This window comes from Callithrix jacchus, chromosome 5 (genome assembly GCF_049354715.1).
Source record: "Callithrix jacchus isolate 240 chromosome 5, calJac240_pri, whole genome shotgun sequence".
Lineage (NCBI taxonomy): Eukaryota > Metazoa > Chordata > Mammalia > Primates > Cebidae > Callithrix > Callithrix jacchus.
This window is the reverse complement of record NC_133506.1, coordinates 49280605-49299138: the sequence shown is the minus strand read 5'-3', so window position 1 is coordinate 49299138 and position 18534 is coordinate 49280605. Positions and strand designations below refer to the sequence as shown.

At 41.5% G+C, this 18534-nt stretch overlaps 1 protein-coding gene and 2 long non-coding RNA genes across 3 annotated transcripts in view; 2 read left to right on the top strand and 1 right to left on the bottom strand.

The window, feature by feature from the left end:
• Positions 1–4511: 4511 nt before the first annotated feature.
• LOC103792955 (small ubiquitin-related modifier 5) lies at positions 4512–5566 on the top strand. Its single transcript, XM_035298963.3, has one exon. It carries the CDS (start codon positions 4591–4593, stop codon positions 4894–4896), a length of 306 nt encoding a protein of 101 aa, XP_035154854.1. The 5' UTR covers positions 4512–4590; the 3' UTR covers positions 4897–5566.
• Positions 5567–6733: 1167 nt separating this feature from the next.
• On the top strand, positions 6734–14130 carry LOC100895230 (uncharacterized). Its single transcript, XR_001911521.5, has 4 exons — positions 6734–6903; positions 11861–12114; positions 12474–12567; positions 13610–14130. It is a non-coding gene; the product is annotated as an uncharacterized LOC100895230 (long non-coding RNA).
• The window catches only part of LOC128932061 (uncharacterized), a 25758-nt gene continuing 19260 nt past the window's right edge, over positions 12037–18534 (bottom strand). Inside the window, exons 3-5 of the long non-coding RNA XR_008481380.2 lie at positions 18302–18372; positions 15148–18179; positions 12037–13449 (exon numbers count right to left, since the gene is read on the bottom strand). This is a non-coding gene — a long non-coding RNA (uncharacterized LOC128932061). The remainder of the gene's footprint in view (positions 13450–15147; positions 18180–18301; positions 18373–18534) is intronic.

Sequence of the window (18534 nt, the reverse complement as noted above, 5' to 3'; positions counted from 1 at the left end):
CTTAAATTTTTTTTAAAAAGACATACAAAGGGCAAACAGGCATATGAAAATGTACTGAACATCTCTGATCATCAGAGAAGTAAAAATCAAAACTGCAATGAGATAGCATCTCAACCCAGTTAAGATAGCTTATATTCAAAAGACAGGCAATAAGAAATGCTGGAGAGGATGTAGAGAAAAAGGACCCCTCATACACTATTGACAAGAATGTACATTAGTACAACCACTGTGGAGAACAGTTTGGAGTTTCCTCAAAAAAAAAAAAAAAAAATAGAGCTACCATATGATCCAGCAATCCCACCACTGGGTATGTAGCCAAAAGAAGCAAATCAGAACATCAAAGAATGATCTGCACTCCTGTTTGTTGCAGCACTGTTCACAATAGCCAAGATTTAGAAGCAACCTAAGTGTCCAGCAGCAGAGGAATGGATCAAGAAAAAATGTGGTACCTATTCACAATGCAGTACGATTCAGCCATAAACAAGAATGAGATCCTGCCGTTTGCAACAATGTGATAGAATTGGAGGTCATCATGTTAACTAAAATAAGCCAGACATAGGAAGACAAACATCACACATTCTCACTTTATTTGTGAGATCTAAAAATCGAAAGAGTTGAACTCATGGAGATAGTAGAAGGATAGTTCCCAGAGGCTGGGAAGTCTGTTGTGGATGGGGGGGATGTGGTAGGGTGGAGGGATGTGGTAGGGTCAGGGGATGTGGTAGGGTGGGGGATGTGGTAGGGTGGGGGAAGGTGGGAATGTGCATATATATATATATATATATATATATATATATATATTTCAAACACACACACTAGTTCCTGGCACGTAGTAGGTTCCTAAGAAATGTGGTTGACACTGTTACATGATTTGTATCCTTGGTGATGATGGTTGGGATCCTTGTGTCACTATGAATATGTCATTCACTCTCATTATTAATGTGTACAAAAAAGTTACAAAGAATCGGTAAGACCTAGTACATGATAGCACAACAGCATGACTGTAGTCAATAATAATTTAACTGTGCATTTCAAAATAACTAGAAAAGTATAATTGGATTGTTTGTAACACAAAGGATAAATGCCTGAGGGGAGAGATGATCCATTTGTCATAATGTGATTATTACACATTGCATGCCTATATCAAAACATCTTATGTACCCCATAAGTATATACACCTACTATGGACCTACAAACATTAAAAATTTTAAATATATTTATATATGTAACAAGCCTCAGTTTACACAGCTGACAAGGTGCAGAGCAGCAGTTCAAACACAGGGGTATCAGACGTTGGAGCTCAGTCACTGTTCTCCTGACCTGCCAGAAAATTCAGTCCCTGGCATCAGATAAACTGACTTTTGGCTGTCACCCAGTTAATGATTATAATAATAACTTATTAGATCTTGCTTTTTGAATTATTCGATCTTGCTTTTCTGAGGACTGCGCCTTTTCCCAAGCCTCGGGTCCTGTATTCACAGGATAACAATACTGCCTGGTGAAGCAATAAAGTGCTTAATAAACCTTGGCTGTTATGATACTTATTCTTCCAGATTTTTTCTGAGAAGTCATGCAAAACAGGAATATAGATTGCAAAAAAGATGCTAAGCAGGAAGGCACTAAAGGAAACCTTTCTCCAAAGGGGATGTTTATTTCCGAGACGCACAGGGGGGAGCTCAACCAGCTGTTTTCCAGGAAATTGTCCATTTAACCCAGGGTTTAATGACTAGCCAGTGTCGAAGGACGGAAAAGAGAAGAAAACAAACAAGGATGATGTAAAAATCCAACCGCACACTGCATAAACTCTGTGGTCTCCAAGATTTAATTAGAATCCTGAGCATTTTCCATTCCTCCAATATGGAGGGAAAGAATCAAAACCATCACCGATATTCTACTGGTAGCTAAAAAAATGAAGTTAAATCAGAGTAAACATCAGAAACCAGAATACTGGAATCAGTAAGATGTAAATGATGGATCCATACCCAGAGGCTGAGGCCTCTGCCTCTGAAGTTTCTTCTGACTTAAATTTTCTCCCCAATCCCCACCTCTGTACCTCTTCCCTGCACCATCACAACCTTCCATCGCAGTTCAAATGTCTCCTCCTCAGAGAAGCCCTTCCAGTTCTCAAATGGAACTACACTTGAGAGTTCTTGACTTTTCCTTGCCAGCAGTACCAAATTTGTGATTAAATTCTATGATTGTTTGATCAGTGGCTTTTCCCCAAGCAGACTGCTAGATTCAGGTGGTCAGAGGTCTCGTCACCACTGTAGATCAGAGATTTCATTCACTACTGTAGATCAGGGTAGATCACATCCAGACTTACAAAAGAAACTCTATATATCTTTATTAATTGAGTGAGTTTGAAGTTTGGTAAATTTCCTTTAATTATCATTTATTCATTCACTGGATGAGGACCTAGATTCATAGTGTATGCTGTTCAACAGTGAATACCATCATTGGTTCATTCAATCAGCAAATGTCTATCAGTGCTTAATACCTGCTGGGCACCGATTTGAACAATGAGGATACCGCAGTGACAAAAAGAGACAAATCCACACCCACATGAAACTTACATTGTAGTGGGAGAAGAGCATCCACAAATAGTAAAAACGACACACATCTGAGGAGTCAGAAATGCTCTGGAGAAAAAGTAAAGGAGAGAGATGGGGAAAACCATGTGTATAAGGGAGCATTTAAAAACAAAACAAAAAAAAAACAGGGTCTTACTCTGTCACCCAGGCTGGAATGCAGTAACACTATAAAAGCTTGCTGCAGTCTCCAACTCCTGGGTTCAAGCAATCCTCCCAACTCAGCTACCAGAATAGCTGGGACCAGAGGTCCACACCACCATGCCTGGCTATGTGTTGTATTTTTTTGTGGAGACAGGGTTTCACCATGTTGCCCAGGCTGGTCTTGAACTCCTGGGCTCAAGTGATCCTTCCACCTAGGCCTCCCAAAGCCCTGGGATTTCAGGCTTGAGCCACAGCTCCTGTCTCAAGGGGGCAATTCTAAAGGGAGACGCTGTAGAGGACCTCACTGAGCAGAGACCACCAGAAGGAAGGGAGGACTGAATGTAGCATCTGGGAGAGGTCCTTCCAGAAAGAGAGTAGCAGGTTCACAGGGCCTTGGGGGCGTGCCCTTAGATACAGTGGCCAGAGTGGAGGAAGCAAGAAAAAGAATGGTGGGTGGGTGACCTGGTCAGAGAGGGCCACTTAGATAGACGTGATTAAATGGCTTTAGATTTCACTCTGAGCTGGCAGTCAGTGGAGAGCTCTGGAAAGAGATGTGACATTGGAAATGATTTTTAAATCACCTCACTCCGGATACGAGATGGAAGGAGGCCACAGGGGGATGCAGAGACAGTACGTGCATCGACCGCAAGAAGCTCCAGGGACCCCTGTAGCTCCCCAGACAGGGTGGAAGCAGGACGCTGTGGTGGTCTCAGGCTCTCTGAAGGTAAAGGCAACTGAAGGTGCGGACAGGATGAGTGGAATGTTAGGGGGAAAGGGGCGCCCCGGAAGCCCCCGATATCGAGGGTCTGAGCCACTGAAGGAATATAGTCACCGTGTGCTGAGAGGGGAAGACCAGGAGAGGATCAGGACAGGAGTGAGGCGGTGATGGTGGAAATAGAAACTTCAGGAATAGGGTTTTAGGCAAGAGACATCTGAAATTGCTTTTAGGCGGGGCGCGGTGGCTCATGCCTACAATCCCAGCACTTTGGGAGGCGAGGCGAGTGGATCATTTGAGGTTACGGTTCGAGACCAACCTGGCCAACATGGTGCAACTCCGTCTCTACTAAAAATATAAAAATTAGCCAGGTGTGGTGGCGAGCACCTGTAATCCTAGCTGCTCGGGAGGCTGAGGCAGGAGAATCACTTGAACCCAGGAGACAGAGGTTGCAGTGAGCCAAGATCACACCACTGCGCTCCAGCCTGAGTGACAGAGTGAGACTCCTCTCAAAAAATAATAAAAAACAAAATAAAATGGAAGTGGAAAATGGATTTGCTGGAGAAGGAGACAAGTGAAGCAGAGGGTAAACCAACTGGGAGTCTCCGGCAGTGGTCCAACGAAAACACCACATGGACTTCGCCAGGTCCATGAAGATGGGGTAAAGCCGGGAGATTTGAGACCTGTTATAGAGGGAGAGACAACAGGCTATCCAGACGGGGTGAGGAGATTAAAGGAGAATCAAAGACGCACTGAAGTTGTTGGAGTGGGGCTGGGAAAAAGATGGCGGGCGGCCCCTGAGAACAGAGAACCCAAGTTCTCTTTGTGTCACGTTGAGTGAAGTTGATGAGGAAGCAAGAACAAGGTATACATATTGCTACTTAAAAAATATATATATGTTAGCTCTTCTCCCTCCCTCCTCCCTTCACCTACCGGAAGTGACACGAGGAATAGCGGAATGATGCAAGGCGCAGTGGAAGTGACGCAAGGCGTAGTGGAAGTGACGCAAGGCGTAGCGGAAGTGACTGCAGCCGCGGTGTCGTGCTGTGGCGAAGGAAAACTCCATTCTAAACGCCGGAGCGAGGTTCGGCCTACCCTGAATTCGCTGCTGTTCAGAGACCGGCGGGTGAAGGCAGCATCACCATGTCTGACCGAGAGGTAAAACCTTCAACTGAGGACTTGGGGGATAAGATAAAAAATGAAGATATTAAACTCAAGGTCATTGGACAGGATAGCAGCGAAATTTACTTCAAAGTGAAAATGACGACACCTCTCGAGAAACTCAAGGAATCGTACTGTGAGAGACAGGGCGTTCCAGTGAATTCCCTCAGGTTCCTCTTTGAAGGTCAGAGAATTGCTGATAATCATACTCCAAAAGAGCTGGGAATGGAGGAAGATGATGTGATTGAAGTTTATTGGGAACAAATGGGGGGTCATTCAGCAGTTTAGACATTTTTTATTTATTGAGCGTTTTTCTTTTTGCTCAATCCTTTTTTATTTTTAAAAATAGTTTTTCTGTAACGTGGTATTCAAAACGGAATTGAAAACAGGCACTGCATCTCTTTAAAACATCTGGTAATTTGAATTCTCATTATTCATTATTGTTTGTTTTCATTATGGTGATTTCTGATAATCAAGCCTCAGTCCTCTTCAGATTGCCCACTCCTTTTATAAAAATTACGTGTGCCCAGAGAGGCCAGCTTTTTCAGAACTGTGCATTTTCAGGTGATAAGATCGACCAATGGAAGTGTTCATAATGACTTTCCAGTTGGCCCTGATGTTCAAGCACGTGGTTGCTTCACTCCTGAACTGTGACTTCTGGTGGGAAATGGAGGTTTTTTTTGGAGAACTGAGCTGTGGAAAAATGACCTTTCCTTAACAACTTGAAGGTACTTTTAAATTTTGAGGGTCTGGACCAAAAGAAAAGGAGCATCACGTTAAGTCAAGATGATGGATAAGGATGAGAGTAACGGTTAACTCCAAAGATGGCTTCCCTGAACAATAAGCATTTGAAGATTTTTTTTTTAATCTTGTCATAAGATCCCAGAAAAGTTCTATTTTTCATTAGCAATTAATAAAGCTATACATGCAGAAATGAATACAACAAAATACTGCTCTTTTTTATTTTTTGTGTACTTTTTGGCCTGGGATATTGGGTTTTAAATGGACATTGTCTGCGCCAGCTTCATTAAAATAAACAATATTTGTAAAAATTGTAAAAGAAAAAAGTAAAATATTACATAAATACAGAATAGTGCAACATCAGGAGTATCCAGCTTGATGGGTCTTCCCAAAGGGGAACCCATCGAAAGTTCCTCTGCACCCCCTTCTATCACGTCCCCACCAAGTGTAACTACTCCCCGAGTCTTAAGCAATAAACAAGGTTTACTGGCGTTTTTAAACCTATGATCCGAGGTGAGGGCATTTGCCCAGATTTTTTCAAAAAATTACCTCAGTTGGCTGGGCGCTGTGGCTCATGCCAGTAATCCCAGGCTGTGGGAGGAGCCCTTGAGGCCAGGAGTTTGAGACCAGCCTGGGCAACTTAGTGAAACCCTGTCTCTACAAAAAAATTTTAAAAATTAGCCAGCCATGCTGGTGCATGTCTGTAGTTTTGGCTACTCGGGAAGCTAAAGGGGGAGAATTGGTTGAGGCTGCAGTGAGCTAGGCGTGCATCACTGCACTCTAACTGGGCAAAAGTGAAATCCTGTCTTAAGAAAAAAAAGGTCAGGGGTGGGGAGAGTGGGAAATACCATAAGGTTTTTTGTTTTTTTGTGTGTTTTTTTTTCCTTTTAGATTGAATAAGAGGATTTTGTTTTGTTGTTTGGCCTGGAGGGGGTGCTTGTTTGTCCTTACCCTCCTGCCCATGGTGAGGCGCTGATGCAGAGTGTGTGGGGTCTCGCCTAGCCCCTTGGCTGGCAGGGAGGGAGCCTCACGTCCCACCTACTTTTTCTTGCCTCGCAGTCACAGGGGCATCACACCACAGCAACAGGTATAACTGCAAACCCTACTCCTCTTAGAAGCAAGTTCCCTCCTGCCCATCCCTTCCCTTTTGAGATTCTTTTTTCTGGTCCAATCCCAACAGAACGCTTTTCTTAAGGAATCATAGTTTCTAGTTTTTGCAGTGTTCATTTTAATGTTTTGATGCAAACACAGCCAACGTCATTCTATTCTGCAAATTCATTTCTCCTTTCTCTCTCAATCTCTCTCTCTCTCTCTCTCTCTCTCTCTCTCTCTCTCTCTCTCTCTCTCTCTCTCTCTCTCTCTCTCTCTCTCTCTCTCTCTCTCTCTCTCTCTCTCCCCTCACCCCCTTCCTCCCTCTGTCTCCCTGTTTCTGTGATTATTTTTTTTGGAAATAATTCCCTTCACTTTATGCCTCCATAAACCTCTGACTCCAGCAGATGGAACAAGGCTGCTATTCCGAGTCAGCGGAATCAATGGGCCAGCTACAAGTGGGAGGTGAGTCTTATACACTGCAGTTTCACCCTAGTAAGTGACGTTGTGGCAACACCCACAGAACAAAAGGTTCACCTTTTTCATCTATTTTTACTTCTCAGGAGGCCCTGGTCCTGCAGTCTTTTAATTAGAGAACTGTTTTCCCCTTCTTGGCTCTGCACACATGTTTTCTATATAATATTAAACAGTAACCTGTGAGTCTCCCACATCCTGGTATGCTCTGGATCACAGACCACATTTTTTAAACACACATAGACACACACATCACAGACCACAGTTTTGAAACACACACACGCGCGCGCGCGCGCGCGAGACCAAAATCTGTACTGGCTGACTACTGGCAAGGGAAAGTAAAACCGCATTAAATTTGGCTCGCTTGCTTACTTGCTTTCTCTTTTTCTTTCTTTTTTCCTTCCTTCCTTTCTTTTCTTTCTTTTTCTTTCTTTTTAACAATTTGATTGAGATATGATTTACATGTCATAATATTCATCCATTTTAAGTGTGCAATTCAGTGTTGTAAATTTTTTTACTGAGTTGTGTATTGGCTATTTCTTCTTGGAAACAGGGCCACTGGAGAAACATCTTGACCCAATCCCACTCTCCCCACTTTGAAAACGGATCAGTAAATAGCAGAGAGCAAATTCTGTTTCACCCCCAAAATAGTTATTATTCATTTCATTGTGCCATTAACAGCTTACCTCCTGTGTTTTGATTCTGAGCTGTTCCGAAGCCACATTGCTTAGTTTTTACACTATCAAGAGATTTCTTTTGTGTTACAGGTGTTTTTTATTTATTTGTTTCTTAGTGGCTTAGTTGGGAGTCTTTAGCTCTTTGCTTTATCTTCTGGGTTAATTGGAGAGATTTGAAATGAACTTTTGTGGCATGATAGACTGTACATAAATATGTGGTGTTCACAGCATTCTTACTTTTGAAACTAGTGGAAAGGAAGATACTTAGAAACATAAGTAGGGCACAGAGGCCTAGAACCTTTTCCTAGTATTAAAATCTTATTATATAATTTGGCTTTAACTCTGTGAGTCTCCATTTTCTCATCGGAAGAACAGGAATTAAAATAACCACTTCAGGAGATTAGCCTGAAGATCCAATTCATGTGAAAGCACCTAGAACAAAATCAACTTTAAAAAAAAAAACTATCAATATTCATTGAATATGAATCTTGACAAACTTTACTAGTGGTATAAGAATTGTTTGTCAGGGTGCATTAGTAAAAGCATAGTGCCTTCTCCTAAATGAGGGTGTACTAGTTTGATTATTCACTCAACAAATCGGTCATTACTTGCTGCCTGCCAGACACTAGGGAGGGAATAGAGGACAGGAAGACAGTCAGGTGGAAGCAATGCTCACAGTATGGTTGTGCACATAAATACCTGGGTGTAAATTATGCAAGGATTATAACAGAAACTTCTGGGGTGTGCGTGTGCATGTGAATCTTTAAAGTAGTTTAAGAGAATCTATTTTGTTGATAAATTTATGCCTATAGGCATAGAAAATTTTTTCTGGAACATCTCATGGGAGGCTTCATTTTTATTAAAGAAACTAGAAAAGCACATAAGGGAACATCTTCCACTTTTTATTCTGTACCTTTCTGTAAAATTTTAAGTTTCAAACTCTAAATTTTTTTTTTTTAGACAGAGTCTCACTCTGTCACCCAGGCTGGAGCGAAGTGACTTGATCTCAGCTCACTACAACCTCTGCCTCCCAGGTTCAAGCAATTCACCTGCCTCAGCTTCCGGAGTAGCTGGGATTATAGGCATGTGCCACCATGCCTGGCAAATTTTCGTATTTTCAGTAGAGACAGGGTTTCACCGTGTTGGCCAGGCTGGTCTGGAGCTCTAAGTGATCCTCCTGCCTTGGCCTCCCAAAGTCCTGGGATTACAGGCGTGCACAGCCGCGGCCTAAACTCATGTTTTTGTTATTTGTTTGTTTGGTTAAGTGTCACTGGGCTTCTCTGATCAGTAGGCTGAAAGGCCATTTTTAAATTTTTCTTCTTAATCTTTTCTCTACTGAAAACAAGACCTGTTACTTAAGATGGATAAATGATTAACTGTTTGAAATATAATTTGTCATGTTAAGCCATTTAAACATTAAACATAACATTATTATACTTAAAAAGACGAAGGTCATTTACAAGAGTGTAAGAATTCATCAGCCTACACCAAACTGTTACTAGCCTACTCTTGCCCAGGTAATACTACCTTTATTCAATAGCTATTTTCTCAGTGCCTGCAGCATACCAGGCATCCTTCTGGGTATTGGTAGATAAAACAAAGCCCTCAGCACGTCACAGCCTAGATTCTAGTTGGACAGTAAAACAAATATACAGTAAGTGCTATGAAGAGTGACCGGGGAGATGGAGGGTGCTTTTTGTTTATTATACAGAATACCTTTTGGAGTTGCATTCACTACAAATGGAACAGTCAGAAGGCCTGTCTGAAGAGACGCCATCTCAGCAGAGGCTTGCATGAAGGAAGGGAAGCGTGAGCCCTGCAAAGGAAAAACGGTTCCTGGCCAGCAGGACCTGGAAAGAGCCTCAAACAGGAGAGCTCAAAACCAGTAAAGCAGAGTGCTGAGCTCAGGACTGTCTGTGATGCTGTTCTTTTCACCTGTACTATTGCTCAAGACAGCTCATAATTCAGAACTTATTTTTTAAAAAGTAAAAATGAAACACTCAGTACTATTAATACCTTTCTGATTGTAGGACTTGGAATATGTGGTTCTGGGCATTGCTTCTTTTTTTCAGATATATAAGAAAATAGTTGATATAAACTATACCTACTAAAGGAACAAAGATGTATTTACATGTCAAAAAGAACTTGTTATAGCCATATTTATTTCCAGTCGCTACAACCATTTTTAATCTATTATCCTCACAAAACCTCATAAAATATGCTCTGTAGACTATTGCAGTACATGCCTGCTTTCATTCCTTGCAAATTATGTAAATAAATGTTCAAGGTCGTAAGGAAGAATACTCAGAGACAAACAAGAAAGGACAGTGAGACACGTTGTTCTCCGCCTACTCTAAGGTGCCCGCCAGTAGGAGGAGCACTGTGGTAGGTGAGTAAAACCGCACACTCTAAAAAGCAAACACAACGCCCAGCCTCGCTTCAGTTCCCGCGGGGGCCCTCACCTGAAAATCAAGGGCTGGCTGTTCAGTGATCGCCAAGTCCCTCGACGCATTTTCTTTCCCTTTCCTTTTGTCTGTGTTCAGTTCTAACTCTATGAATTCTGACTAAAATAACTATTTTGTAACCAGTTGTTTTCATTATAACTGGCTGAGCACTAAACTAACCTCTTCTTTCCTCAAGCAGGAGTCTGTGGGCAGATGGCCGTAAAGTAGTATTTCCCAACCAGAAGCCATATATATATTCTTATATATATATTGTTATTGTTATTCTTATATATATATTGTTATTGTTATTCTTATATATATATTGTTATTCTTGTATATATATTGTTATTCTTAAAAATATATATATATTGTTGTTCTTGTTTTTTGAAACAAGGTCTCACTCTGTTGCCCAGGCTGGAGTGCAGTCATGGCTCACTGCAGCCTTGACCTCCCCAGGTTCAGGTGATCCTCCCACCTCAGCCTCCTGAGTAGCTGAGGCCACAGGCACTCACCACCACCCCCAGCTGATTTTTTTTGTAGAGGTGGGGTTTTGCCATATTGCCCAGGCTGCGTATTTACATATAATAATACACTATATAACATATAGTATATAGTATATGTTATATAATATATAGTATATAATATAAAATGTATATATACTATACTATATATTAAAATAAAATACTATATAATAAATAGTATGATATAGTATGTATTATCTATATCATATAGGATACATAATATATATGATATATTCTATGTATATGGAAATTATATTTGTATCTAAATATATATTTAAATAAGTATGTTTTTATATATATATATATATATATATTTTTTTTTTTTTTTTTTTTTTAAGAGAGAGACCGGATCTTCCTACATTACCCAGGCTTGACTAGAACTCCTGGGCTTAAAGGAACCTCCTGCCTCAGCCGTCTGAGTAGCTGGGGCTACAGGTGCACCCACTCTGCCCAGCTCTCAATTTTCACATTTTTTATTTTCATGACTATAGAGGAAACAGCCACCGTCACCAGATGCTGGTGAGCACCCTACAATGCCCGGGCCAGCCGCCAACAATAAAGAATGCTGTAGTCCAAAGTATCATTAGCACCAAGGATGAGAATCTTGGATATGGAGAAATTGGGACAAATGATGAGGGGCAGAAATGAGTGGAGGACTTGTTTACTGATGATGTCCATGGGGTATTTCCAGAGTAATAAACAGCGCACAATTTTTGCCTCAATTGATGGTGATTCTCTTCTATAGATTGCTCTTTATTTTTTCTGAAAACTTGGGTGTGTGACACAAGTAGCCCCATGGTAGTCCAGGGGCACAATGGGAGAAATGAAAAACGGAAGCAGGTTCAGGCATGCGGCACTGCAAGAGTAACCTTTCTGTTGTAAGACTTGAGAAAGTTTTCAGATCCTTGTGTACTTTATCAGCAGAATGTTCATCTGCATATGGCATTCAGAAGCAAACTAAACTTTTTTTTTTCCTCTGAGTCTTTTGTTTCTGAATCAATGGGAAACAAAGGATATCCCCGCTCCATTCAGGCAGCTTCAATGATTCTCAAATCAACCTGGGAGCAGTCGTGGGCCATTTAAAATATACAGTGATTTTTTTTTAAAGCATACTTATTAACCTTGTAAACATTCTATAAAAGTACAAGAGGAAACTTTATACAGAATAGCCAAGTGTCCTTTTTATAGAATAGCCCTTTGTACTTTGAAATGTTCATGTCTATGAAATAGAATTGGACAGACGAGACTAGGATAATGCAATTTCCATGTCTTCTAGTAATTGTTCTGTTAAAACATTATATTTCAGCGTCTTAACACTCAGAAGATTAAGTTACTTCGCCCCAAGATCAGTTCCACTTTAAAAAAGCACTTTCGACCCATATTTAACCAACCGTCAGAGAGGATTCAAAAGAGGGCTAATTGAGCACTGAGTGTTTGAAGCATTCAAATCATGGCCCAGGTTTCTTCTTGAAAACACCAACAGAGCAGCCTGGCAGGAAGCAGGGATTAGACAAGAGAATCCATTGAAACTTGCCTTCCAAACTGGAAGAAAACCTTTCGGTAAGAAAGCGTGAAGTTTGAAATCACTGCATGTTATATTATTCATCTTTCAGACTGCCTCCACCCTTATTGGATGGCATTTTCTCCTCTTACCCAGCTCTGAGCTACCACCGTAATTCACCAAGAAACGGACTTTAGCAAGAACGACCCACCCTTCAGAGCAAAGTAGCCGCCCTTAGCCTGGTTCTCTTTATCACTCGATTCTGTTCCCACTCTATCTGCACACTATCTCTTCTCTCTGAATGTTTTGTAATTCCCTCTGGTATTCCAAGGCCAATGAAATCACAGCCTCCCGTAAGAGTGCTAAAGCCGAATGCATTCACTGCTAAGCTGCATTTTTAACCCTTTTCACCCACCAGTTTCAATATTCTCAGACCTCAACAGAATCAAGTTATGGGAAGGCAAGCTGGAAAACCTCACAGGGGAGATTTCACGAAGAAGAGAGAAGCCTGGGTATTTATCATTTAGATTCTTGTCCTCATCTCCCTTACCACCCCCAACAATAGAAGCATCAGGAAACTAACAGTGATAATCAATAATCTAATAAGCTCAGCCAGCCTCAAGTTCTGTTGTTGTTTTTTCCCTTAAACAAAACAAAAACAGGCATTCTGCCCAGAGCAGAGAGAGAGAGAGAACCTCTCTCCTAAAATCCCAGAAGTTTGCTGCCAGTGATTCAGAACATACCTGACCAAAAAAAAAAAAAAAAAATGTTGCTTAACTGGTTTGGTTGTTTCAGCTGGCTACTACCAAGAGAAGTAAACAGAACCTTACCCTTTCAGTTAAGTCTGGCTTGAGCATTATTTTCAAGTAAATATTTATAATTTCAGTGCTATTCCATTGCTAGCACTTCTGTCTTTGGATTAGATTGACTGAATCATGTTCTTGGATTAGCCCGACTCCATAGCAACAGGCCAGTAGAGGTTGCACCCTCACCGCCCGTCCTTTCTGTGGCGGAAGAGGAGGTATTTGGTGACACTCGCCACCAGGACTGTGCAGCTCTCTTGCCAGATAGCAGCTGAATTGAGGAACATTTTTCCTTTGCCTTTTGGGCTCCAGTCGATCCGGATTTTTGCTGATCACTTTGCACATCTCAATGAATTTGACACACGGGCATTTTTTTCTCTCTCTCTTCATTCAGGAAGTGGAGAGCCCAGCCCAGAGATTCTCTCCGCTCCGATGATATAAACAAATTGTAGAGGAAGTCAAGTCAAACTTTCCCTTGCTGCTTTTGTTCTCCCAACTAGAAATTCAGAAAACAGAGCCAACTTTTCTTGGATGCCTTTTAAGATTGCTCTTTAACTGGAAAGGAAGAAATCCTCTTGTTTTATTTCGTATCTGTAAAAACAAAGATTCTCCTAAACATATTTTGTTTTCAAAAAAGCAGAAATGCCCTAGAAATTAAAAAAAAAAAAAAATACTGTGTTCTGAGACTTTTCAAACCAAATTGCTCCTTTGTCATTACACAGTTACCTAATTGTTTTTCTTTCTTTCACAGATCTCCAGGCTAAAATACAAACGAGAGCAATACCGATCTTTGCGTGGATAATAGCTAAACCTGAATAGAGGCTTCCAGGACCCTAACACACAGCCAAGGAAAGCTAACAGTCATGATTCAATAAAGTTGCCTGTGTAAGGCATGCGCCAGACAGAAAGGAGACACCATATCTGCAATCTACAGACACTGCTTTAAACATCACATATAATTAAGTCCTTCCCATGGTGGTGGCTACTTGAAGCTTTATCATTAACTTTTAAGATTTCATCTCTGGGTTTCACCGATGGTTCTGAGAATGAACATTTTCAAACACTAGAGGCACCTGCTAATCCAGGAGAATTCTCACCACACCTATTCTCGTCCTCTAGGTGAAAGAAGCTCTATGTTAAAGGACTGAAGGAAAACAGAAGGGGATATATAACAAAGTGTATGCAGGGGCGGCCATGGGTGGCTTCCCATGCTGAGTGTTCTATTACATTAATCCTGGTTCAAAAAATAAAAAGATGCGACAGCCCCTTGGATATCAATGTGCCTGCGTTGTTTGTCCTCCGTTGGCCCTCTCTGTACACAGGTGGGTAGCCAGACTTCAACACAGCCCTATTCTCTCATGAAACGTATCAGTTCAAATACAGGCTCAAACTGTTTGCTGAGTTTCTGTGTTCTCCTCTGTAAATGGGAAATATGGTGGTTGTGTCCTATCGGTTAGAAATAATATGGGTATAGATACAGAGATAGTTCTCATTTAATCCAGTGTGTGGCTCCTGTTAGGTTCTCGATAAAAAAAATTGTGATTATTGGCCGGGCACGGTGGCTCAAGCCTGTAATCCCAGCACTTTGGGAGGCCGAGGCAGGTGGACCACGAGGTCAACAGATCGAGACCATCCTGGTCAACATGGTGAAACCCCGTCTCTACTAAAAATACAAAAAATTAGCTGGGCATGGTGGCGCGCGCCTGTAATCCCAGCTACTCAGGAGGCTGAGGCAGGAGAATTGCCTGAACCCAGGAGGCGAAGATTGCGGTGAGCCGAGATCGCGCCATTGCACTCCAGCCTGGGTAACGAGCGAAACTCCATCTCAAAAAAAAAAAAAAATTGTGATTATTAAAATTCATAACACTCTGTGAGTTCTCCTGGGTCAGGAAAAACTGGCATTGCTAGAAGCTCAGCCTTACAGCATCTGCAGTTATTTCTGTCCGAATACTTTTCCTCAGTCATGATTTTCTCCTCCCTCTTTATCCATAAATACACATATACTGTAGATATTTATAGACTAATAGGTGTATCAAATCCTTTATGCAAGTTGTAATTGACTGTGTAATTATTGAATAAACAGTGGATGAAAAGATAATGGTAGGTTCTGAAAGCCAGCTTTAATTCACATTTTACTTTATATTCATTTATTTGCTTGTCTACATTCTCCTCTCTGTTGATTATTTTCCAGGCATGCATTTCCCTCAAGCAATGATCAGGCTGAGAAAGTTATTTCATTTACATTGCAAGAGACAGTAACAAACAGAAAACCCAGAGGCAGTGACTTACCTGGAGTGCTGCAGAGTGTGTGTCTTGGCAGTAGAAGCTGTGTGCACCTCCACACCCCAGAACTGTTTTTGAAGCTTTGATGTAGAAACACACAATACCTACAGTGACCCTAAATTTCCGTAAAACAAATATAGCATGTACTGATGCAATTGCCATATATTTATAGAATTCAACAATTGTCTTCCACCAGCTTTATCAAATATCTGCTGCGTGAGGGGTGCTAGGATAGAAACAGAAACAGGTCTGATTTGCCCCTTATGCAGACGAAGCACATGCTTCAAGGACCAGAAAAGCAGAGATAACACGGGACTCCTGCCCTACTGGCCAAATGACACAACAAGAAAATTGAGGAAAGTTCATTTAAATTTCAACATACAGATTTTTTTGTATGTTGAAATACATACAAAACCACGCCTGTAATCACAGCACTTTGGGAGGCCAAGGCGGGTGGATCATGAGGTCAGGAGTTCAAGACCAGCCTGGCCAAGATGGTGAAACCCTGTCTCTACTGAAAATACAAAATTTAGCCAGGTGTGGTGGTGGGCACCTGTATTCCCAGCTACTCGGGAGGCTGAGGCAGGAGAATTGCTCAAACCCAGAACAGGGAGATTGCAGTGAGCTGAGAGCGTGCCATTGCACTCCAGCCTGGGCAACAAGAGCGAAACTCTGTCTCAAAAAAAGAAAACATACCTTTACATGTTAGTTTTAATTTTTATTTGGGTACAGGTCTTGAGATAGTTCGGATTTGTGTTCAGGAATTTTTTACTCCTCCCCACTTTGGAGGAATATCCTTCCTTGACTTAAGGATGTTGGACTTGGTCATGTGACTGTTGGCCAGTAAGATGTTGGCAAGCATGATGCCAGCAAAACCACTGTGGATTTGCATGGTGGGCCTGGCTCTCCTGCACTTCCGACATCGCCTTGAGATGCACATGCCTGTGTCCCAGGAAGATGGAAGCCAACTGGAGCAAACTTGGACACAGCCGGTAACTTGAAGCCCAGCCCAGACCCCCTACTCTAGGTCATCCAAACACCAGCTAACTTGCAAATGTTTATGTGAGAATAAATAATTACCATTTTAAGCCACTGAGTCTTGGAGTGATTTTTTGCATTATTGTGGCATTAATGTAGGCCTCATGATATTTATAGGTTTTACTCTGGCCATGGCATACTAACACTATCCTGGGGGAGGGGGGGAATTTAATTTTTTTAAAAGTTCAAACTCTTGCATTACTGATTCAAGTTTGTTTTGTAAATCAAGGTTAATCATTGTCTTTCATGTGCTAAATGAAATTAGAGGCTCGTAATGTTTCAGTACGGCAGCATATGATTAAAGAGAAGAAAGGTGGGAGATATTTATTTATTCATCTAGATAAAACCTTCATTCCACAAATGCTTCATTCAGAAAAAATGCTGCACTGTTAAGGGATACTCATTCAGCTCTTTTGTACAAGACCTTGAAGATAAAGTTTTGAGTATTAATAACTCTTATCAAGTGCTTATGATGAGCAGGTATTGTTCTTACTGATTTGTCTGCATCAACTCATTTAACCTTCAGAACTTAATGCAGTAGTTAATGATTGCATCCATTTTACAGATGAGAAAACTGAGAAGCCAAGAGGTGAAGTGACTTACCCAAGCTTCCATGACTTATAAGTAACAGAGCCAGGATTCAAATCGAGGCCATCTGACTTCAAAGCCCACATTTTTTACCTATCGTGATAAGACATGCGTAGTTTCTATTGACAGGGAGTTTACAGAGTAAAGAGGACAAGAACTTTAAACAAGAAGACTCAATCATTACAAACCATAGGCAGGACTGTCATGGAAAAGAGCAGGAAACTATCGTGAAGAGTAACAGGGAGGGTCAGGCGCAGTGGCTTATGCCTATAATACCAGCACTTTGGGAGGCCAAGGCTGGTGGATCACTTGAGGTCAGGAGTCCAAGACCAGCCTCGTCAACATGGTAAAACCCCATCACTACCAAAAATACAAAAATTATCCCAGCATGACAATGGGTGCCTGTAATCCCAGCTACTCAGGAGGCTGAGGCAGGAGAATCACTGGAACCTGGGAGGCGGAGGTTGCAGTGAGCCAAGATCACGCCACTGCACTCCAGCCGGGGCAATAGATTCTGTCTCAAAAAATAAATAAATAACAGGGAGGACCTGTTTTAGACCGGTGTTCAGAGAAGTATTTTCCCATTAGGTGACATTGTCTGAAGAATAAACGCGATCACACAGAAAAATGGCTAGGAGAGAGAAGAATGTTCCAGGCAGAATAGCAGGGAGGTGAGTTTTGAGACAGCCTACAGGTTGGTATGTACTCAGGACTGAAAACTGGCCATTGCTTCAGTGAGGCTAAGGAGGTGTGTATGTCTTTGAATTATTGTCATAGGGTAGTTGGTCAGCAAATTTTTTGTAAAGAGCCAAATAGCAAATTCTTTAGGTTTTATAGGCCATGTAGCCTCGGTTGCAATTACTGACCTCTAGCATTGTCACACAAAACCTTCCACACAGAATGAGCATAGCTGTGTTCCAATCAAACTGTATATGCAGACCCTGAAATTCACCTTTCAGTGTTGCAGTTCCACAGACAGCAAGCATGTGTGTGACAACACACAGGATGGCCACGGTTAGTGCATTTCCAACAAATCCGGTGGCCTCTGATGATTTTTTAGTTTTGTTTTGTTTTTTTTTTTGAGATGAAGTCTCACTCTGTCCCCCATGCTGGAGTACAGTGGCATGATCTCAGCTCACTGCAACCTCCTTCTCCAGGGTTTAAGCAACTCTCAGCCTTGGCTTCTCAAATAGCTGAGGTTATAGGTATGTGCCACCACACCCGGCTAATTTTCGTATTTTTAGTAGAGATGGGGTTTCACCATGTTGCCCAGGCTGATCTCCAACTTCTGATCTCAGCTGATCTGTCCGCCTCAGCTTCCCAAAGTGCTGGGACTTACAGGCGTGAGCCACTTGCCCAGCCACCTCTCATGATATTTGAAGCACCTTGACCTTCAACTCTCAGTGAATTCTCTGTTGAAACAGAACATATGTCACACCATTAAGAACAAGATAGAATTTTGAATAAAAGTAATGAATAAACTATTGGGTTTCTAATCATCCTATTATCAAAGAGGAGTAAGTGATAGGCTCACCCAGGAAAATGAAGTAAACCTCTTGTTGACATGATGTATTCGAATTGATAATGATAAAACTCAGGCTCCATCTTTACAAAGAGGACAGAAACAATAGGACTGGGTGAATAAGTGTCATCCTTCAAAGAGCATTTAAGATTAACTGTTGCTCAAAAAACTTGAATTGCCCTGAAATCTTAGAGTTCATGTAAGAAAGAAAGGTTTTCTCAAATTTAACACAATAATCCTAAAAT

Coding starts and splice junctions, on each gene's coding strand:
- LOC103792955 (XM_035298963.3), top strand. CDS start 4,591: ATGTCTGACCGAGAGGTAAAACCTTCAACTGAGGACTTGGGGGATAAG.